The 23,089-nt window shown below is 42.4% G+C and overlaps 1 protein-coding gene across 1 annotated transcript in view; it reads left to right on the top strand.

The window, feature by feature from the left end:
* Positions 1–23,089, top strand: part of RARS2 (arginyl-tRNA synthetase 2, mitochondrial) — a 43,797-nt gene that overhangs the window by 7,583 nt on the left and 13,125 nt on the right. Inside the window, exons 5-13 of the mRNA XM_054397609.1 lie at positions 982–1,079; positions 3,284–3,339; positions 4,846–4,929; positions 9,719–9,795; positions 14,291–14,446; positions 16,314–16,420; positions 17,438–17,533; positions 20,835–20,895; positions 22,933–23,009. Coding sequence (XP_054253584.1) covers positions 982–1,079; positions 3,284–3,339; positions 4,846–4,929; positions 9,719–9,795; positions 14,291–14,446; positions 16,314–16,420; positions 17,438–17,533; positions 20,835–20,895; positions 22,933–23,009 — 812 coding nt within the window. The remainder of the gene's footprint in view (positions 1–981; positions 1,080–3,283; positions 3,340–4,845; positions 4,930–9,718; positions 9,796–14,290; positions 14,447–16,313; positions 16,421–17,437; positions 17,534–20,834; positions 20,896–22,932; positions 23,010–23,089) is intronic.

Below are 23,089 nucleotides of genomic sequence, written 5' to 3'. Positions count from 1 at the left end.
GATAAATTCTCTAGCCAAGTTTGCTGCTCAGAAGCTCTCCTACTTTTTCATCCACGAGGATGCTTAGGGGACTTGAGCATCTCCCCTATGAAGAGAGACTGAGATCCTGGGGCTGTTTAGTCTGGAGAAGAGAAAACTGAGAGGGGATCTGATCAATGTCTATCAATATCTGAGGGGTGGGTGTCAAGTGGAGGGGGCCAGGCTCTTTTGGGTGGTTCACAGTGGTAAGACAAGGAACAACGGGTTCAAACTAGAACACAGAAGATGTCAGCTCAACATGAGGAGAAACTTCTTTCCAGTGAGGGTGACAGAGCACTGGAACAGGCTGCCCAGAGAGGTTGTGGAGACTTTCCAAACCCACCTGGATGCGTTCCTGTGTGGACTGCTCTAAGTGGTCCTGCTCTGGCAAGGGGTTTGGACCTGATGATCCCTTGAGGTCCCTTCCAGCCTCTGATATACTGTGATATGGTGATCCAATTCTATGGTCTAGTTCTACAAGGTACTCTTTTTATCTTAAAATGTATTGCCTGAATTAGGAGAGGTGAGGGTCTTGGTTAGAACCCTATTTACATGAGAAATCTCTCGTTTTGTGTGAGGTCACTGTTCTACCTATATTCTTGGATTTAGTTTTCTTTCCTGCCCACCAGTTACTCTCAACTTACTCTCTTGCCCTTTCCTGTTATGTAATTAGAAATTATTAAAATGTGGCTTTCTACCAAAATCAGTCTTTATTTTCTCTGCCTGTAACTGAGTTTTCAGTTGCCTCTGAATTTTCAGTTTGATCAGATGCAGATTGGAAAAGTTCATGTCATTTTCTTCTGCATATGAGATCTTGGTTGCTTGGCAGACCAGACCACGTGAATCCCTCATGTGAATAGAAGCTGGGGAACCAGACTCTTTTGTGATTGGTGAACAGATTTGCTGAAAACATTTTCTGGTTTTGAAACTTTTTTTTTTTTTTTTTTAATTCATGTGGTTTAGACTGTGTTGCAGCAAGTGTTGAAAGAAGGCTCAGAGTATGGATTAAAAAGTGAACTTTTCTCTACAGTGCCTAAACAAAAGGCAGTGATCGAGTACAGGTAAGTGAATGTGATGAGTTCTTTAAGAAAATTGCCTTTTCTGCTGATGGATATTTCACTGAATGACACTCCTTGCTGTCATGTGTGATGCTGTCCTATGAGGACCGACTGAGAGAGTTGGGACTATGCAGTCTGGAGAAGAGAAGGCTCCAAGGAGACCTTATTTTGGCCTTCCAGTATCTTAAGGGGGCCTACAAGAAAGCTGGGGAGGGACTTTTTAGGGTATCAGGTAATGACAGGACTAGGGGGAATGGAACAAAAATAGCAATGGGTAGATTCAGGTTGGATGTTAGGACAAAGTTGTTCCTCATGAGGGTGGTGAGACACTTAGGGAGGTGGTGGAAGCCTCATTCCTGGGGGTTTTTAAGGCCAGTCTGGATGTGGCTCTGAGCAACCCGATCTAGTGTGAGATGTCCCTGCCCATGGCAGGGGGCTTGGACCTAGATGATCCTTGAGGTCCCTTCCAACCCTGACAATTCTATGATTCTATGCCTGTGAAGGTAAAGCATCTTTACAATATTATATTCAGCTATATTTGATGCTCATATATTTGCCAAGCAGAATATAAGCTGTATTTAGAGAATCAAAGCTTTTTCCCATGCTATATTTCTGATATTTAGGGTTTGCACCTCACACTGCCCTCCACTAAGAATATTCTCATTATTAGTGCATAGTAGCATTCTATTTTTAAGCCAGCATCTTTTATTTTGCTCTCAGGAAACAAGACCTGAATTTTCAGCCACTAACTCATTTATTTTTCTACCTTAATACCTTCCTCTTTCACTTGCTAAAGCAACTACACATTTGTCTTGATAAATCTGCTAAATTGCTAGCCCCAAAATTTCTGTCCAGTCCAATTTTGTTTACGGTCACCTGCCCATGGAATGAAAAGTGGCTGACTCAGATCTCTTTATATAGAGATGCATTTGGTCATTTGCATTCCCTCTGCAGTATTCCATAGTCATGCAGAGTAAGCACTTGGCTTTAATTTAGAGGGTGAATTTTCAGATCTCACCTTCCATTTTGTTATCAGTGGCAAAAAAATTGTGTGTACAGGGCTTTTGTGGGGGACCATTGTTCATTGAATCATAGAACGTTAGAGGGTGGAAGGGACCTCCAGAGATCATCAAGTCCAACCCCCTGCCAGAGCAGGATCACCTAGGGTAGTCTGCACAGGAATGCATCCAGGTGGGTTTTGAAAGTCTACAGAGAAGGAGACTCCACTCTGCTCTCTGGGCAGCCTGTTTCAGTGCTCTGTCATCCTCACTGTAAAGAAGTTTCTCTTCATGTTGAGCTGAAACCTTCTATGTTCAAGTTTGTATCTGTTGTTCCTTGTCTTATTACTGTGTGCCACTGAAAAGAGCCTGGCCTCCTCCACTTGACCCCTCTCAGATACTTATAGACTGATCAGATCCCCTCTCAGTCTACTCTTCTCCAGACTAAACAGCCCCAGGGATCTCAGTTTCTCTTCATAGGGAAGTTGGACTTTCTCCCGCAGGTCTCTGTCTCTTGAACCCAAAATTGGACACAGTATTCCAGGTGTGGTCTCACTAGGGCAGAGTAGAAGGGGAGAAGAACCTCCCTAGATCTGCTGGACACACTTTTGATGCATCTCAGGGTACTATTGGCTCTCTTGGCCACAAGGACATTGTTCTCCATTATCGTCCCATGGAGAACTTGCTGTCCGCTGGGACTCCAAGGTCTTTCTCTGTGGAGCTGCTTTCCAGCAGGGCAGCCCCTAAGAAGAAAATATGGTTTTAGTTACTGATTCTTGTACACAAGGTCCCCTGTCCTGGTATCTGATCTTTAATAAAGGTACAAGAAGAGTGATCACTCTATCCTAAGCATGTCAAAAGTGTGAATGTAGTATAAGTCCTTTGTCACTAGTGAGTGTAGTTGGGGTTTTGGAGGGTTCTTTGTTGTGCTTTTGTTTGTGGTTTCTTTTTTCCTGTTTCACTTGCTGTCAACTGATACTCAAAGAAAAGCTGCTTGGATAGAAAAATTGCAAGAATGGAAGCTTATTCCATTCCAAGAATGGAATGCAAAGACTGTCTAGAATGGAAGCTTATCAGTGAATTTTCGGGGAAATTTGAAAATGCTGGGTTTATTTCAAATATTCTATATGCATGAATTGAATTCTTTTGAGTTGGTGATCTGTCAGTCTTGTACATTGAACAAACATTATTTGTGAAAATCTGTTACAGCTCCCCCAACATTGCCAAAAAGTTTCACATAGGACATTTGCGTTCCACTATAGTTGGTAAGTCTGCATTTAACTGCCTCCTAAAAGGGCTTCTTTGTCTTCCTGCTTCACTTGACAGGGAAACTCTGCTAACCTTTCACTCTTCCAGTGGAGTGGCCTGTCAGGCTCAACTTGCTGATTAAAAACCTTTTGCTCATTATGCAGTGAAGAAAAGAGCGTGGTGTGTTGCTGGCAGGTTTATGAAGTCACACATGATGCAGTTTTATGACTGTGAACATTAAATGAAGTAGTTTAAAAACTGTTCTGCAAAGACACCTAGGACAGTTTTCATGAGAGTCCTTCGTGTTTTAAATTTCCAACTGGCACTGGACTGCAGAGCAGTCAGATAATTATGTCTTGGTGGCTGTCTTGCAAAAAGCTTGCTTTTATGTGTTAATGCCTTTATGCCAGTATTACTGACAGAGCTGCTGTACTTTGTAATGGAATCATTACTCAGTTTATTGTTCAGTGCTCTAATGACACATGGAAAACATAATTTCTTCCTCCTTTCCCTCTTTCACAACAAAAACTTGCAGGTTATTAGCAGAAGATCCTCCAGCATCTGTGCAGCTAACAATGTATTAGTTTTTAATTATACTTAATGTATCATGTATAATTATTAATTACATAAAGTTGATAATTGTAGCTCTTCATGGACTGGTAGTTGAGTGAAATGCCCTCTTATGTCGTATTTCTGGATCCTTCGCTGCAGGAAAAAAAAAAAACACATTCAAAATGTTCTGTAAATCAGTGTTTGCCCAGTAGTAAGAGAATGAGTTGACTACAGAGAATGGAATTAAAAGTAATTGCAAGCTGTAATATGCTGTTAAAATAAGAGAAGAGGAGAAAGCTTTCTGCGTGCTTTTACATCACTACTGTAATTAAAATATACTCTCGAAGCTGAGGAAAACACAGGAAGGGATGCAGGTATTTCTTTGTAATTCTGTGGTTGTAGCTAAGCTCAAGAGAAGGGTGATGAGTTTTTGTTGTAATAGAACCAAGACATGCTTGTGTGATATGGTAAGTTCAGAGCACACCAGACACCCAGTGTGTTAAGTGCAGAGCTCAGTGCTGCTCCAGCAGTATGTAGAGATTGAGGACTGGACGTTCTCTAACGTCACAGTTAACAGCAGTTTGTGAATTCTGAGTACTTGCTTAGCCTCCTGGTATGAGGTTGCCTGACTGTGGCAGGAATTATGTGTACTGCCACATGGTTATGAGAATACAAGAAGAGTACAAAAAGTGTTTTTCCTGCTTATGTACTTTGTAGTACATGCATGCACATACACCTGTATGATTTTTTCATTAGAGTGAGTGACATTTTGTGGCACCTTTCAAATGTGTGACCTTTCTTTTCCTGCTCAGAATATTCCTGCTTTTAGTTATGAAATTCTAATAGTGGAATAGTTCATCTAATTGCTTTTCTTCTTCTATTTTAATATAGATCTTGCAAAACAGAAATCAGTTTTGTGTGGATGAGAGACTAACTACAACTGAATAATAACAATTTTGTTTCCTTACCAGGGAATTTTATAGCAAATCTCAAAGTGGCACTGGGACACGAAGTAATAAGAATAAATTACCTTGGTGACTGGGGCATGCAGTTTGGTATGTTTTAATATCTGTTTCTCCTGGTCTCTTTTCTACTGTATCATATGGTCTAGATTTCCAGCTTTGGGTTTTACAGGGCCATTGGATTCAGTCTCTGGGCTCATGAAGGTAATATTGTGTAGTTAATCCTCTTTAAAATATGAACAAAAAAGTCCCGACTGATCCATCAGCTGCATGACCTATACTCCTGTACAAGAAATAACAGGAGGAACTTTACCCAATAGGTTCTCTGTCCCTCAGTGGCTCCTCAGACTATGTAGGTGTCATTTGGGGTTTATTTTTAAAGGGCAGTATAAATACTTTCTGAGTGTGCTGGATGTACTTTTGGAGCTGTCCTAGCTGAACAGACTTCTGTTGCTGCCTCCAGACAAAATGCATGCACATTACCATAGGAGTTGCATATCTGCTCTGGTACTGTCTTCTTTATTCAGATTTTGGTTGTGAAGGAGTAAGCTTACTAACCTCTGCCACACCTATACACACAACAATGGGATAATTGTAGAAAAATGCATATTTTTTGTGTGTTTTTCTTAACGTGTTGGGGTGTTTTCTTACCTGGTTTATGGGTTTGGGGTTTTTTTGTTTTTGTTTGGGTTTGGTTGTTTTTTTTCTTCTTTTTTTTTTTTTTTCTTCTGTTTTTCTCTCTTTTTTTCCCCTCTTTTTTGTTTGTTTGGGTAGGGGTTTCTGTTTGTTGTTGTTGTTATTCCCTCTGGAAACTTGTTTGTTATTCATAAGCATAATTAACTTCCACAGCCCAACTGCATTTTGGCAGGTTGAGGCCTGGAGAGTTTGTATCTTTAAAGATATCTCAACACTTCCTTCGAAATACTCAGTTTCCCTTTAAAATGTAGCAACCGAAAGGTGTGTAGTGGAGAATGTGCAAGTGAACAGGCCCTGAAGGATATTTGTCTTCACACACATGCACTCTCCTTCCTCTTCATCAGATAGGTGAGGCCTGAAAAATCCTCTTGTGTGCAGCCCAGAGTGCTTGGATATTTATTCTCTGACCAGAGATCATTTACATCCAACTGCTGGATCTCTAAGTATCCCTCTGACAGCTGACCCATCCATAGAATTCACAACTTTGTTGGTTTCTGTTGTTAATCTTGCATTTTAAGTTGATCCATATTCTCTCCTTTTCTAATTTGCCCCCTAAAGTTGTTTTTCACATATTTTTGGGCAACGAAGCTGGTGAGGGGTCTGGAGCACAGCCCTGTGAGGAGAGGCTGAGGGAGCTGGGGGTGTTTAGCCTGGAGAAGAGGAGGCTCAGGGGAGACCTCATTGCTCTCTACAGCTACCTGAAGGGAGGCTGTAGCCAGGTGGGGTTGGTCTCTTCTCCCAGGCAAGCAGCACCAGAACAAGAGGACACAGTCTCAAGTTGTGCCAGGGGAGGTTTAGGCTGGATGTGAGGAAGAAATTCTTCACAGAAGGAGCAATTGGCCATTGGAATGTGCTGCCTAGGGAGGTGGTGGAGTCACCACCACATCCCTGGAAGTGTTTAAAATAAGATTGAAGGAGGCATTCAGTGCCATGATTTAGTTGATTAGATGGTGTTGGGTGATAGGTTGGCCTTGGTGATCTCAAAGGTCTCTTCCAACCTGGTTAATTCTGTGATTCTGTGATAATTTTAGTCATTTTAAAAAATGCAGTTCTGCCTACTTCCTCATTCTCGAAAGCTGTACACCTGTGAAAACTGAAATTCCACATCTTTTGCATTGGGTTCTGAAATCAGTGGCCATATAGTTATTTTTAAATGTCAAACACAAAGTGCAGTGTCTATTAAGCACCCAGTTTTGCTCATTCCAACCCTTGTGCTGCTCCCTCTGATTTTGCTGGTACTTTTCTTTGTGGGCACATCAATGAATCAGTTTCATGAGCAGATCCAGGTTAAAACCTCAGTGTAAATACTCTCCCTCTATTCCATTTATGTATTCAGACTCAGCAGTGTAGATAACTGAAATATATTCAGTTATACCCATTCTCCTAGAGTGAATTTCTGGGCTTTAGGCAGTTGAGTAAAGCATTCCTGTGACTGTGAGACCCTACCTTGAGTACTGCATCCAGTTCTGAAGCTCCTATTACAGGAAGGATCTGGGGGTGCTGGAGTGTGTCTGAAGAAGGGCCATGAGGATGATCAGAGAGCTGGAGCTTCTGTCCTATGAGGACAGGCTGAGAGTTGGGGTTGTTCAGTCTGAAGAAGGCTCCAAAGAGACCTTCTTGTGGCCTTCCAGTATCTGAAGGGGGCCTACAAGAAAGCTGGTGAGGGACTTTCAAGGGTGTCAGGTAGTGATAGGACAGGATAGGGGGAATGGAACAAAACTGGAAGTGAGTAGATTCAGGTTGGATGTTAGGAAGAAGTTCTTCACCATGAGGGCAGTGAGACATTGGAGCAGGTTGGCCAGGGAGGTAGAAGCCTCATCCCTGGAGGTTTTTAAGGCCAGGCTGGGTATGGCTCTGGGCAACCTAATCTAGTGTGAGGTGTCCCTGCCCATGGCAGGAGGGTTGGGGATCCTTGGGGTCCCTTCCAACCCTGACAGTTCTGTGATTCTGTGTTTTTTTTTTTTCCTCTGTTAAATTATTTCCTTTGCAGGTCATCTTTCCTGATGCTCTTTCTGATCAAACAGTAACTCAGAGCAGAGCTTTGTTTCACTTAGGATTTGTTTTGTAGGAATTGAAGACAAAATGAGCTCAGCTAAAATTCAGTAATTTCATCACTGTGTACTTCATTCATTTTTGCCCTGTAGACATAATTTTGTCACTATGCTGTTGTATAACGAATATAGCAACGACGATTAAGCAATTAAATGCAGTGTGGTTAAGGAGCTTCTCAATGGCCTCATTCAAGCCTCATTCACTCTGTCTTTAAAAGTTCTGTGTTGTACTCCTAAGTTTGAATATCAGGAGTTTTATGTATTTTAATTAAAAGCTTCCTGAAGGTATAAAGATCACAGTGCCTGTTCTTTGCATGTGTACCTGTTGTACAGCACAAAACTGTAAGGATCATGCTTTTGACCTAATAGTTCCAACTGTTTCTTTCAAAATGGGTGCTCCCCTTTTTTATTTGGGCTGGCTTAACTCAAATAGATTACAGGTCTTATAGCAAATCATACAGTCATGCTTCACAAAATTATAGCATAGGAATATTATTACAATGGTCCTTTCCCACAAGCAGTGCTGTAATTAACAATCTGTCAGCATTTCTATTACAACTGCTATTGTCAGAGGCTTTAAAACATAATAATTGAAAACATGTTGTGCTGAAGCATGGCAGAGAAGTCCTCAACCTTCAGGCAGTTCTGAGGCAGGTTTCTTGAGGTAACAGAGCTCATTCATTTGCTCTGTCTGTCCATCTTCTTCTTGTCACTCTGCTTCTAGTAAGTGTTGAACCCATTGGCCAACTTCAGCCAGACCTGACAAAGAAAAGTGTTTCCAAGAGAACAGATTTTTTTTTTGTATTTGACAGTTGGCAGTCAAGAAGGGATAGAAATACATTGCAGTGCCCTCTGGGAGAGAAAGTTAACTTCTGTGTTTAGTCTGCTGGCTAACCAGTCAGCACATCTTAAGTCAGAATCAATCCCAACACATGCTGTATCTTGCCAGTGACTGGTGAGTATAACATGGGCTGGGGATAGTTTGAGGAAGACAAATATGTGGAGGGATGTGCTCAAAACCCCTTGTTTTGTTTCCTTCCTTGAGAGTATTATCATTTTGAGGATAATAGAAGCTGTAGTATTCGACTTACCACTCATGCAATATTTTCAAGGGAACTTTTTGCTGCATGCTGAGAAAATGCATTTTTTTTTCATATACCCAGTTTGGCTTCAGCATTTTCCAAAACCCCTCTGAAAAGGCAAGATCCAAATCTCAATCTTGTCTAACCTGAAAGAGCCCTTGAACTCCTTCAGCCCATTAACTCATGAACTGTCAGCTCACTCCTCCGAGCTGACAAGAACCAGGATTGATGTGAGGATGATAGCAGCTGAGGAGTAGGTATGCAGGTAAACCTTTGGAAAGCCCTCTCCAAGTAAACAAATGGCACTGTCTCAAAAACTTCCCTCTTGGAAACACTGACTGTGATAGAAGCCATGGCAGATTTAAGTAAGAAAAACAGGTTAGGGTTTAGGAAATAAAGTCAGCCTACTTCTATTGAAAAGGAGTTTCTTTAAGGGTAGCTTGTTCTATGAGCCATCAGAGCTTGACTTCCTAATGATGTCTCATAGATATTAGCATACCTACACATCCCACTTGTCAATGTTGGCTTCACACTCTTAGTTCCCAGCAAGACTCAGCATGCAGCAAAAAAATCCCTTGAAAATACTGCATGAGTGGTATATGGAATATTACAGCATCTGTTGTCTTTGAAATGATAATACTGTTAAGGAAGGAAGCAAAACAGGGGTTTTTGAGCATGTTCTGTTGCTGAACAGTTTCCACAGTGTGGCTCTTCATTTACAGCTGATTGCTGTGCAGAAGACAATTTTCTCTACAAGTCCAGAAACTCAAATTCCATTTAGGAGGAATTGAAAAATCAACTTAGTATTTCTTACTAATTTCTGGCTACTATAATTTTGGTTTTGTTTTTGTTTTTTTTCATGCAGTGGAATAAAAGGTTGTGCTTTAGATTTTTTTTTTTTTTTAAGCCTATATCATTATATTGCTTAAAAATGCAGGGCATTGCTTTTATTACATTCAAGGCTAAGACTAGACTTGCTTATGAAAACAATTTAATCAACAAAATAATATACACACTGGGCTGTTGTCTAACTCTGTATTTTTGTTGTTCAAGGTTTACTGGGTGTTGGTTTTCAACACTTTGGCAACAAAGAAAAGCTAAAATCCAGTCCCTTACAACACCTTTTCGAGGTAAGTTCAGAAAAGACCAGCTAAGGACTTCAGAGGACACACATTTAATTTACCTGTACTAAATGGTGTATCTGCAGAGTCATGATGAGACTCTTGTTGGATTTAAATGGTCTTGCTTGAAAGACCAGTGCTAGCCTGGGCCGTGGCAGCAGGAACAATTTCCAGTAGGCCATGGCAACATAGGTTTCATTAAGCTGAAAAGTGTGCCCCACAACAAAGGTGACTGATGCTTAGGTTGTGTTGACTGCTGCTGCCAGCACAGTTGGCTTGAACAATATCAACTCTCTTAACTGGGCATATAGGAGCTCACAGATAGATGATATCTCTCATCTAATGCTGTAGTAAGGTGCTTACCAAAGTTGTGAAAAGAAGTTGCATGTATGGTGTAAAGATCATAGAATCAGGGAATTGTTTCACTTGGAAAGCTGTTGATCTGACACCACCATGGCCATTTTTGAGTGCCTCCAGGGATGGTGACTCCACAAGGTCCCTGGGCAGCCTGACAGTCTTGTCTAAGTAATATTTAACTGACATTGCTCAACACATAAGGTCCCTGGGCAGCCTGACAGTCTTGTCTAAGTAAGTAATATTTAATTGACATTGCTCAACACATAAATCACTATAGTTTGGGAAAAGGAGGTGTTTTGCATCTCAAATGGAGACACAGCTTATATAGGTAAGGAGGAGTGACCATCGTCTTCCAGACTACTGTTCTGGCTCTGCAGAATGCTCTGCTTTTGTCCAAGAGTGTGAAAGAGCCAGGAGCATTAGAAGGTGTAGTTTCTGCTGCCAGGCATTCAGGAAATGCTTTTCAGCAGTAGGTTGCCATCTTGGTTGTCTAGCATGCCCACCAGCATGGTGTGAGTGCTGTGTGACACACATTTCTGTGTGGCAGGGACAAAATGTCCTCAGTGGACTCTCCCAGTTAGCCATGATGATTGAGATGGGTTTAACAAGTCTTGTTTTTTGCAGGACTAACACAATTTTGGTTGTGGTCTCACCCAAATATGCCTAATGTCATCTGAGTTAATATTTATTTCCTCCTCTTTATCAGTTCCTCTGTCACTTCCTGTTTCATACAGTGCAGTGAGCAAAAGTTTTTATCTGTCTTTTGGTACTTGGAAATGATCTTTGGTTGAGAAGCATGCTGTACATACCAGAATGTGATTTAGGTACTTACCTGCACAAATCTAGCAATTATGAGGACAGGGGATAGGAATAGGACAGGGGATAGGAACAGGACAGGGGATGGAATAGGACAGGGGATAGGATAGGACAGGGGATAGGATAGGATAGGATAGCATAGTATGACAAAATTTTCTGAATGGGTAATGCTCAAGCCCTTATCCTTTAAAAGTAAAATCTTTAATGTTAATGGAGCTGTGTCAGGGGTCATGTGTGGTAGTCTCTTAAAGCTGAGCTGTGCTCCACCCTCTGAGCTGGGCATGGGAGCTGCAGCCTTTCAGCTCTGGTGAGGCCACACCTCGAGTACTGTGTTCAGTTTTGGGCACCTCAGTACAAGAGAGATGTGGAGGTGCTGGAACCAGTGCAGAGGAGGGCAAGGAAGCTGGGGAAGGGCCTGGAGAATAAATCTGATGAAGCCTGAAGGAGCTGCAGATGGTTAGTTTGAAAAAGAGGAGGCTGAGGGGAGACTTCATTGTTCCCCACAGCTACCTGAAAGGAGTTTGTAGAGAGGCTGCTGCTGGTCTCTTCTCACAGGTCATTAGTGATAGAACAAGAGGGAATGGCCTTAAGCTACAAGTGAGTAGGTTTAGACTGGACATTAGGAAAAAGTATTTCAGGGAAAGAGTGGTCAGACATTGGAATGTGCTGCCCAGGGAGGTGGTTGAGTCCCCAAGTCTGGATGTGTTTAAAGGTGCTTTGGATGTGGTGCTTGGGGATATGGCTTAGGGGTGAGCCTTGTGGAGTGGGGTTCTAGGTTGGACTTGGTGATCCTGAGGGTCTTTTCCAAGCTGAATGTTTCTCTGATTCTGTGATAACCAACACTGGTGTTCAGACAGTGTGTCACAGGGTAACTGTCAAATAAATCTGTTTACTGGCAAAGGAATAAACTGTGTTTTGAATACTTGGGTACTCTACAGCTGAATACCTATTAGGCAGATTGTTTATGTGGCAGAGCAGCTCCCCCTGAATTTGCCAGCTTCTTTGACATAGATAAAATTTTGTTTGCTTGTTCCCTTATTCCTGAGGCCTGAGATTCTCAGCATGGAGGTGTTTTAGACCTATAGGGTTGATTTAAAGAGACAGGAAGTAGTCATATTCTTGTGATTGTGCAGTGCTGCCTGTTATTTAATTTTTGCTTGAAATTTCAGTCCATTCTTATGTTAATTTCAAATATTTGCACTTTGCACTGCAGCTTTACGATACTGTCTGTTGCAGTAGTAGTAGTCTTCATGACCTTAAGAAAGGTCAGAGTACAGTATTCAGTCAAGCTGCAAAAGGTTCTAAACCATTACTTCATAGAATCACAGAATTGTCAGGGCTGGAAGGGACCTGAAGGATCATGCAGTTCCAACCTCCCTGCCATGGGCAGGGACACCTCACACTGGATCAGGTTGCTCAGAGCCACATCCAGCCTGGCCTTACAAGCTTCCAGGGATGAGGCTTCCACCACCTCTCTGGACAACCTGTTCCAGTGTCTCACCACCCTCGTGGTGAAGAACTTTTTCCTAACATCTAATCTGAATCTACCCATTTCTAGTTTTGCTCCATTCCCCCTAGTCCTATCACTACCCAACATCCTAAAGTCCTTCACCAGCCTTCTTGTAGGCTCCTTAAGATACTTACTGGATATTCCCAATTTTAAACTGCTTATTCAGCTATATTCCTGATTTATATTAAAAAAAATGAGATGTGTTTCAAAGTGGTCTTTTTTTTTTTTTTGCTCTACTTAGTTTAACATTTCCATTAAGTTTCTCTATAAATCAATGTATAGACAAATTTACCTCTCCAAACATCTTTGCAACTTCCATTTTGGTCATGGGTCAAGTGCAAATACACCTTTTGCATTATTTTTGCTTTACAAAATCAAAGACTGGGGAACAAGGAGGTAGGATGTGTGAGGAGGGCAACCATTGCCCTTGGAAAGGGTTGAATTCCCTTTACTTCAAATTCCTTTTTTTTTGTTTTTTGGTGCTGGAACTAAAGAAGCATTAATCTTGTACTGCCTGTTAAAATCTCTCAAAATCTTGGGACATAAGGGGAAAAGTTCAAGAGTTTTGCTGTTCAAGCTTTTTTGTTTGTTTGTTTTTAATAGATGGAACCCAGGCAAGCAAGGTATTGTTGGCAAACTCAATGTCTGAGCATTGCAGGAGTGAAGTGCTCATAAATCATTCTTTATCAAGATTGCAATGGTTTGGGCATCAAAACTCTAAAATAGCTTAAAAGTTAAACAATGTTGAACTGTTTGAGTCTAAATACATAGAGTAACCACAGGATGTTTGGGGTTGGAAGGGACCCCTGGAGAACTTCGAGTCCAGCCCCCCCCTTCCAGAGCGGGACCATAGAATCTAGCAAAGGTCACACAGCAGACAGGCCTTGAAAGCCTCCAGAGGAGAAGAAACCACAACCCCTCTGGGGAGCCTGTTCCAGTGCTCTGTGACCCTTACAGTAAAGAAGTTCCTCCTCATGTTAAGGTGGAACCTCCTGTGCTGTAGTTTACATCCATTGCCCCTTGCCTATCACAGGGCACAACTGAGAATAGTCTGTCCCTTCCTTCTTGACACCCAACCCTCAGATATTTATAGACATTTATTAGATCCCCTCTCAGTCTTCTCCTCTCCAGACTAAAAAGCCCCAGGGCTCTCAGCCTGTCCTCATAAGGCAGTGCTCCAGTCCCTTAATCACCCTTGAAGCCCTCTGTTGGACTATCTCGAGCAGATCCCTGTCCCTCTTGAACTGGGGAGCCTAGAATTGGATGCAATATTCCAGGAGGGGCCTCACCAGGGCAGAGTAGAGCAGGAGGTGAACCTCCCTCAATCTGCTGAACAAACTCTTCTTAAGGCACCCCAGGATACCATTGGCCTTCTTGTCCACAAGGGCACATTGCTGTCCCATGGAGAACTTGTTGTTCACCAGGTCTCCCAGGTCCTTCTCCACAGGACTGATGTCTAATTGACTTAATTTAGTTAATTTAGTTGTTTTTATGTAGTACTTCAACATTTTAAAAACTCTCCCATGGGCTTTCAAGATGCTGCATGTGGAAAGCAAGGAACCATTTTCTGGGTGAATATTTAGCCTTTAGATACAAAGGAATATGTTAATGAACAGGGGAGCCAAATCTGCTGTAGAGAGGCAAAGCTGGCTAATCCAAGATTCTGTAGTGCTTTTTGTAGTCCTATAACATGCCTTCAAAATGTTGATGTTACAAATGTCATCTTTCAATCTATTTGCATTGTTATACAAGAACTTTGCTTACTTTTATTGGAGGAGAGGATTATACTTCTCTGACATTTACAGTGTCATTATATTTTAGGTTTATGTGCAGATTAACAAAGCAGCAGAAGATGAAAACATAAAGGAGCTGGCTAAGGATTTCTTTAGAAAACTGGAGGAACATGATGAGCAGGCACTGTCACTTTGGAAGCAATTTAGAGACTTCAGTATTGAGGAATACATCCGAATTTACAAGGTACAAATGATCCACTGCTTTTTCTGTGGTGTTGGTAAAATGGTCTCCTTTTATTAACCTCATTGACAGTGCAGAGCACCTTTTCATCCAAGAGACTGCCAAGCACTGAACTGACTTAGGAACACAGAGGTTGCTGTAATGCTGTCAGTGTGGGGAAGATGTTTCTCAGTATGCCTGGTTGTGCCCCATTCTGTTTGGAAAAAGCACAATAAACAATCTAACATCCAAGCAGGCGCTCTTGTTGCTGACACCTTGCATGCATTTTATTTAATGGAGTCCATGTAGTTGGCCCCCAGATTTATTCTCCCTTCTCAGAAGCCCTGAAGCTAAGAATATGGAGCTAAGCAACGAAACAAATCAGTGTTAGATAAATACTGTTCATTTTTTACTTTCTCTTTGAAGCCAGCAACAACCTGCTGAATCGAGCAGTTTCCATGGGATAAATTTTATGAGGAGATAAATCTTGTTTTCGCAGTTTTGATCCAATGTTTTCACGCAGAGCTGTGCATGTTGCATATTAAATCAAGTGTCAGAAATTACAGAAGCAGGAGTTTATGTTGGTAGCCAGTGCCTAAGTTACCTGCAGGTTGAGTTGAGCTAACAAACAGCCATCTGCTGCATACTGGGATCTCAGGAATGAAGCTGGGGTCCACTGTTTCCTGGGAACTGTTTGTGCCACTAACCACAAAATGAATCTTAGAGGAGTTTGGGAAAAAGGAGCACAATATATCTTCTGTAACTGAATGAAGTCTCTTGTATCAATATTATGCAATGTTACTCAAGAACCAGCTGAGCCCATCTCAAAGCCAGCTGGTGGTTTTCCTTCTTGCAATGGAATTCTGGAATGGGTGCCCACTTCCAGTTGGCTTAGGGATTCTTTTCTAACTTGTAGCTCCAAAGAATTTGTGATTCATTTTATATCACTTTCTTCTTCCAGTGGTTTTTTCCAGCTCCTTCCTCTTGATGCATTTGTAGAAATGAGTCATATCTTTTCTCCTTGATTGCAAAGTTAAGAGAAGTGGCCTGCCCCTTGCTCAGTAATTTCGATAACCTGGCTGTGCTTTTATTTCTTCCCTGAAATGTATCACTGAATTCATGCCAAGTGCCTCGATTTAAGATCTCCTAAGTGAGGCACAACCTTGATAACTGTAGTGGAAAGCTGACCTGTTAGGGTAAGTGGCTTTTGGGCTGTGTATGCAGCTGCATCACGATGGTCACTCATCATTGATCCCATGATGAATGGTACAGCTAGATCTTTCTCTCCCAGTTCCATTCAAACTAATAAGTATTGAGCTGATGGACTGACAGCTTTGCTGCCCTCAGTTAAAAACCTTGTCTTTATTACTCTTACATTTCAGCCAGTTTTGACAGATAAGGTCATTCTGTCTCTCCTAGGTGTACCCTCAGCCTTCCTAGTAATGGTGATTTCTGTAGGTTCAGCAGTGTTTCTGAGCAGCTCCTGCTTTTTTTTATTTCTTTCAACATCCTATTAAAATAGGATTGATTTCATGTCCACATAATTTCTCTGCAGCCCACTGGTTTTGCCTCCAGCACAACAAGAGACCTGCCTCAGATTTTATTTTTTTAAACTAATTGCTCTATCCAATAGTTTATACCAAATTTCTCCTGAATGTTTTAGCTAATGCTGTATTCAACTCAGGGAGATTAATTCTAATGTAGAAATTGATTGAAGCAAAATCCAAACATTCTTTCTTTTAAACAATTAAGTGACCTTCCCAGGAATAAAAGTAATCTTTGCACTCTCTCTGACCTGTGACACAGACCTATCATTTAACTTAATTTGAAGAAATAATTAGCCTCCATCTTAACAACCTTACCCTTCTTTGGTCTTCTTGGAACTTTTCAGCGTCTAGGAGTGTGCTTTGATGAGTATTCTGGAGAATCAGTTTACCAAGAGAAATCCCAGGAAGTTCTAAAGATGTTGGAAGATAAAGGACTTCTTCAGAAAACAGAGTATGAACAAACTCACTATTCAATCTATTCCTACAGTTTGCTTAGTTTCATTTCAAGTGAAAAATGAAACCTAGTTGCAACTCAGTGGCATTCCAAATGAGGTATGAGAAGTGAGGTTTGTGTGTAACCTAGGGGGAAGAGGGTTTTTTAGATGGTTTTGGTAACTGCTCTAGTACAAGCCCAACAGTATTTGTGCAGTCCCAGCTAAAAGTTGTTGGCCTTTTCTGTGGCTAGCACAGAAGCCTGGCATGACAAATTAGGTACAGTGACTCTTAATGGCCTTTTAGGCTGTTAATTAGCTTGGTAGCTGCATGTGCTGTTTAACAAGCAGAGTTAGATGAGATCCTTCCCTTGATGAAGGGCCTGCCTGGCTGAACTGGGACAGAAAATATAGTCATAGACTCATAGAATGGTCCAGGATGGAAGGGACCTCCAAAGGGCATCTAGTCCCCACAGTCAGCAGGGACATCCCCAACTAGATCAGGCTGCCTAGGGCCTTACTGAGCCTCACCTTGAGTATCTCCAGGGAAGGGACCTCAACCACCTCCCTGGGCAACCTGTTCCAGTGTTCCACCACCCTCACAGTGAAGAACTTCTTCCTGATACCCAATCTAAATCTGCCCTTCTCTAGTTTGAAGCCACTGTCCCTCGTCTTGTCGCCACAGGCCCTTGTAAACAGTCTTCTCTCCATCCTTCCTGTTGGCCCCCTTCAGTTACTGGAAGGTTGCTATCAGGTCTCCCCGGAGCCTCCTCTTCTCCAGGCTGAGGAGCATGTAGCAGCAGAATGTGGGCAGGTGGCTTCCTGTTGTCAACAGTGATAACAACATACTTGGAGAAAAAGTCTTCAAAAAAGCCTTCAAGAAGGCAGTCATTCAAAGAAAAGGAGGAGATTTTCAACAGTGAGGGGGGTTTCCCGGCAAGAGGCACTTGTTTTGGTTCTGACCTCTGTCTTACCTGAGCCTACCTGTATGTTGGATCTGGTTTGCAGTTACCTCAGGGTCTTCTCTCAACTTTTAGGAAAGGGACAGGAGTTGTGGATCTTTCGGAAAAGAAAGACCTCTCGTCGTTTTCCACCGTCATGCGTAGTGATGGAACATCTCTGTACATCACAAGGCAAGTAAGACATTCTGTGTTCAGTGGCATTCATTTTGCCAGTTAGCCTTTTGTACGTGAGTGGGGGCTTGGGGCTGTTTAGTCTGGAAGAGAGGAGGCTGAGGGGAGACCTCATCGTTCTCTACAGCTACCTGAAAGGACCTTGTAGAGGCTGGTGCTGGTCTCTTCTCACAAGTAATTAGCAATAGAACAGGAAGGAATGGCCTCAAGCTGCGGCTGGGGAGGTTTAGACTGGACATTAGGAAAAAGTTTTTCACAGCACGAGTGGTCAGGCATCGGAATGTGCTGCCCAGGGAGGTGGTTGAGTCCCCAAGCCTGGCTGTGTTTCAGGGTGGTTTGGATGTGGTGCTTGGGGGTATGGTTTAGGGGTGACCCTTGTAGAGTAGGGTTCTGGGCTGGACTCGGTTGGGGGTCCTGAGGATCTTTTCCAAGCTGAATGTTTCTGTGATTCTGTCAGTGTGCTTCTGAGTTACAGTACAGATTTTGAAGCTTTTTATTTCTGGGATGGAACACTTCGACTGATGAGTAATTGTGACTGAACTATCAACATAGCTAAGATGGGATGAAAATGGTTCAGGAAAAACAACTGCTTTTAAATACTTTTCCCCATCTTAGGCAGTCTGTTAGGAAATCTCTTTCCATAAATAAAATAATACTTTCTCCAGCTGCTGAGTTCAGAAACAAAGCTGGGATCTCTTAATCTAATAAATGTCAAATAATGAAGGTTTTAGAAAGACCTTTGCTTAAGATGTTTATTGACAGTGGGATGCAGGAAAAAAACCCGATATGTGCAGCCATGTCTTCATTGACTTTGTGGACCACCAGGTCTGTAACATCAATTTTATTACTATTTTCCTGCTTTCTTATGAGAATCCTGACATTTCTCTTGGGTATTTTAATCACAGAATCAACCAGGTTGGAAGAGACCTCCAAGATCATCATATGGAAGCTTTAGCAGTTTCTTTGTACCAGTAATGTAAATAGATCAGATGTTTACTTCAGGGTAAACTGCATACAGCTTTTCAGAGCAAGGGTACCAGAGAGATGCTGCAGTCAGTCCTGCACAGTAGGGAGGTACTGAATCTTGTAGCCAGGCAGAGACAAGGCACACACAAGGATCTTTCAGAGTAAAGACACACACATGTACAGAGAATGTGTGCCCAGTGTGTTTCCCTCCAGTAGCTGAACTCCAACGCTAGGTCTGCCAATTGTCTGGCCCCTGGATCCCCAGGGCTGGCACCTGGGAATGCAAGCCCCCAGAGCCTAGAGCCCTACTCCGGTTGCTGGTACAGACACAGGAGATCCCTTCAGTAACTGAGCTTAGACATGCAGTTCATCCAGTAGCTGGCCCTGGTTCTCACTCTTCCCTGTTGCCACCTGCAGACATTTCACAGGCAGTCTACCCCCAGGCCCTTATTGTCTCTCCAGCAGTTGACCTGGACCCTCTGATGCCAACATCAGAGAACTCTGGCTGCTTCCTCTTTGAAGGCACACACTTACCTAGCTCCCAAGGCACTTGGTGACTAGTTCAGCTTGGTACTGACTGTCAGTCACATGTGGATGTGTGTGCCCTCGCTCCAGTTGTTGGCAGCAGAGACACCTTGGCCCCTGTCACCCATGGTCAGACTCCAGTTGCTGTCTCAATTTCATTTACCTCCAGGCCCCTCAGTTACTGGCACCACAAATGCATGGCTCATATGAGCTGTAGTCCCCAACTCCAGTTACTGATACTTAGCCCTCTGAACACACATGCACGCAGAAGGGAGGCCCCTCACCCAGGAAAAGTTTGGAATGGAGTTTAATGAGAAGAAAGGACAGACTGTGCTGACCAGGTGGAGGGCACAACCAGACAAACACACTAATAGCCCTGTTTACAAGCTACCTGTCCGTTTTGGCATCTCCCTTCACATCTTTGGCTCCTTCCCTAAGCATGCTGTAATAACTCTTATGCAATGGCAAAATGCTTTTATTCCCTTGCATCCCATGCATCCCATATCCCTTAGGCAGTAACCTCCTTGAGTCAGAAGGTGTGCTGGGGAGCTGCTTCGGATGACCCCTGAGGTAGATTGCAGACTGGGACATGGAATCGTCAGGGTTGGAAGTGACCTCAAGGATCATCCAGTTCCAACCCCACTTTCTTGGGCAAGGATACCTCCCATTAGATCAGGTTTCTCAGAGCCACATCCAGCCTGGATTTAAAAACCTCCAGGGATGAGGCTTCTCTGACCTCCCTGGGTAACCTGTTCCAGTGTCTCACCACCCTCATGGTGAAGAATTTCTTCCTAACATCCAATCTGAATCTACCCATTTCTAGTTTTGTTCCATTCCCACTGGTCCTATCACTACTTGACACCCTGAAAGTCCCTCCCCAGCTTTCTTGTAGGCCCCCTTAAGATACTGGAGCATGGGGCCATGGGACCAATGGCTCTCCTGTGACAGTCCTGGGAGGGTTTTGAGCAGGTTGTTCCTCTGTAATGCTTTGTGTGTGTGAGGATGAGCTTTTTATCATAAACCTGACACTGAAGCCCTGGGTCAGTTTTCCAGGAGAGAGTTGTTTCAAGTCCCAGTAAACAGAGACCAAACTTTGTGCATAATAATTGTTTCATAGTTTGTGGTGGGTTGAAAATTTCCCCCCAACATTAAATTTGCCAGTCCAGCTCAGGTGGAAGCAAATGGAAGCTGTATTTACAAGCAAAACTACAATCTACAATGGCATGCAATGAGTATGTACAAATATATAATATTTACAGGTATTTACAAGTAATGAACAGCACAAGGACCCCCCTGGCCTAAGACCAGAGGAAGCTAGTAGCTTCTCCCATCCCTGCCTTCTCCTTACCTCTCTGTACAAGAGGGACAAGAGAAAGGAGCAGAGAAAGTTGCTGTTAGACTTAGCCAAAACAATGCAGCCAAGGTCAAGCAGAAGCCCAAAGTTAGTATTTCCCAGCCCGAGGAAGCAAGAAGAGAGATTGTTTTGGGAACCAAATCTTAGATATCTCCCCAATGGGATTGTTTAGAACTATCATTATGTTCCTTTTTACACCCAGTAGTGATTTATTTACATTTTACTACTTTCTGTTCAAGAGCTGTGAAAAATTTTAAAGGCTTAGCCTAAAACTACCACAATGGTTAAAAAAAAGCATTTCAAACACATGGACAAAGCATACACTTTTGTGTGAGGCATACACAGATCACTCTCAGGCAGTCCTCTCACCTCCATAAGAGAAGATTATTTCCCAGAGAGGCAAATAATGAGGAATATTGAGTGGAAGTCCAAACAGTTTCTCCTTTTCTCTTTCAGAGACCTTGCTGCTGCTATAGACCGAATGAATAAGCACCAGTTTGACACTATGATTTATGTGGTAAGTAATTCTGGATTCACTCAGCACTTTTGAGCCTGACTCTCTGCAATAATCCAGGGGGCCTCTTGCTCACAATATGACTTTGGCACATTGTATTTTTGGTAGTAAAATTGATGCCCTTATTGCCCAGCATCTGGACCTTGATGTGGCACTGTGTCTTGGTTCTTTTTCAGTTCACAACCCATGGAGTGGCTGAAAAAAATTAGCTCTGGACTTATTCTCTGTTACAAAAATTCATTGTTGTTCTTTATTTTAAAGAACTTTTACTCAACTGACATTGTATTTTCCATACAAATGTTGTGATTAATATTTAAATGAGTCAGAGAATGCTGCCAGTGATAGAAAGGGTTGTAAAATGTTAATTCAGAAATTAATAGTCTAAAATAAATGTCTGTCTCCTCTAGAGTCCTGATATTTTATCTGAAATGTAAAGTTTTATGGGTTTGAGTAGTGCCTTGGTTGTGTTATGCAGCAGTTGTACATAAAGTGGTTTTTAATCAGTCTGAATGAAGCAGCAGGATGGGGAATCTTTTTATGTTTCTTGGTTCCATTATTTTGCTTTTTACCAATTCCAGCAGAATCAGTAACAAATAGCAAGATGGTCTTCCTCACTTGTGTGAAACTCTTTTTTGCTGTAACATTACCAAGGACATAGCACATGATGCTTCTAAATCTTTTATCCAGATTTGTAAACAGAAAATAATTTTGAAAACCATGTGCTTTTATCTGAAATCAATTAAGGACATGTGGAAAAAAATCTGCCTGCTGTTTGTGGTGTGGTTGGTAATGCCCATGTGTCTTTTGACATAAACTGCCATCAGAAACTACTTTAAGTCATAGGAGAAAGTAATTGGAAGTGAAAGAGTGCAAGGTGCATCATTGATATGAAAATGTGGTAAGTTAGATTTTTTTTTTTTTTTTTAAGTTATGCACCTGATTTATGACTCCACAAATCACTCTGGAGACAGTAAAACCAGTGGGTTCTGGAGACAGATTAAAGAGGTGTTCTAATTCTAAGCCAAAGGAACCATCAAGTGTGGTGGTGTAAAACACAGGGATATAAGAGCAGCAAGGTTCTGAAGTAAAAATTGAGGCATTTTCACAGAATCACAGATCATGAGGGGTTGGAAGGGACCTCGAAAGATCATCCAGTCCAACCCTCTGCTAGAGCAGGGTCACCTAGAGTAGGTCACACAGGAATGTGTCCAGGTAGGTATTGAATGTCTCCAGAAGAGACTCCACAACCTCTCTGGGCAGCCTGTTCCAGTGTTTTGTCACTCTCACAGGGAAAAAGTTTTTTTCTTATGTTCATGTGGAACCTCCTGTGCTTCAGCTTGCACCATTGCCCCTTGTCCTATCACTGGGCATCTCTGAGAAGAGCCTAACTCCTTCCTCCTGATGCTTGCCCTTCACGTATTTATCAGCATGAGTGAGGTCACCCCTTAGTCTCCTCCTCTCCAAGCTGCAGAGCCCCAGCTCCCTCAGTCCCTCCTCATAAGGAAGATGTTCCACTCCCTTAATTTTTGTGGCTCTGCACTGGACTCTTTCAAGCAGTTCCTTGAGGTCGTTCTTGAACTGAAGGGCCCTGGACTGGACACAGTATTCCTGATGCAGCCTCACCAGGGCATAGAAGAGGGGGAGGAAAACCTCTCTTGACCTTCTAACCAACCAGGATACCATTTGCCTTCTTGGCCACTAGGGCACATTGCTGGCTCATGGTCATCCTTTTGTTTGGTGGGCAGCTCACAGATGATGTGAAATTAAGCAGCTCAGGGTTTCATTTCACTTCATGGTTTTGCCTTCATGACCTAGGAATGATGATTCTTGAAAAGGCAGATAACTTTTTATAACAAGATGCAAAATCCCATTGCCGTGGGTGCCAGCTGTTTTTCAAGTCTTGCTTGCTTTCATAAGTCTCAATCCTGCTTGCAGTCACTTACTGGCACAGTACCTGTTGGGGTCATGTGTTTGTGTGTTAAAAGCTAATCCTTATCAAACTTGGAGTCTTTTCTAATCTGCACCAATTTTATTCCTTAGACAGACAAAAGTCAAAGTAATCACTTTGAACATTTGTTCCAACTACTGAAGCTCATGGGCTATGACTGGGTAGAAAGGTATGTATTTATGAATCTTAATTATTCACCTTTTTTAAAACCAAAAACGACCCAAGCAGCAGAACCCAAGCAAAGCTAAG

The sequence above is a fragment of the Indicator indicator genome, chromosome 2, assembly GCF_027791375.1.
Source record: "Indicator indicator isolate 239-I01 chromosome 2, UM_Iind_1.1, whole genome shotgun sequence".
Lineage (NCBI taxonomy): Eukaryota > Metazoa > Chordata > Aves > Piciformes > Indicatoridae > Indicator > Indicator indicator.
The sequence above is the reverse complement of the archived record's forward strand: the minus strand, read 5'-3'. Positions and strand labels throughout refer to the sequence as shown.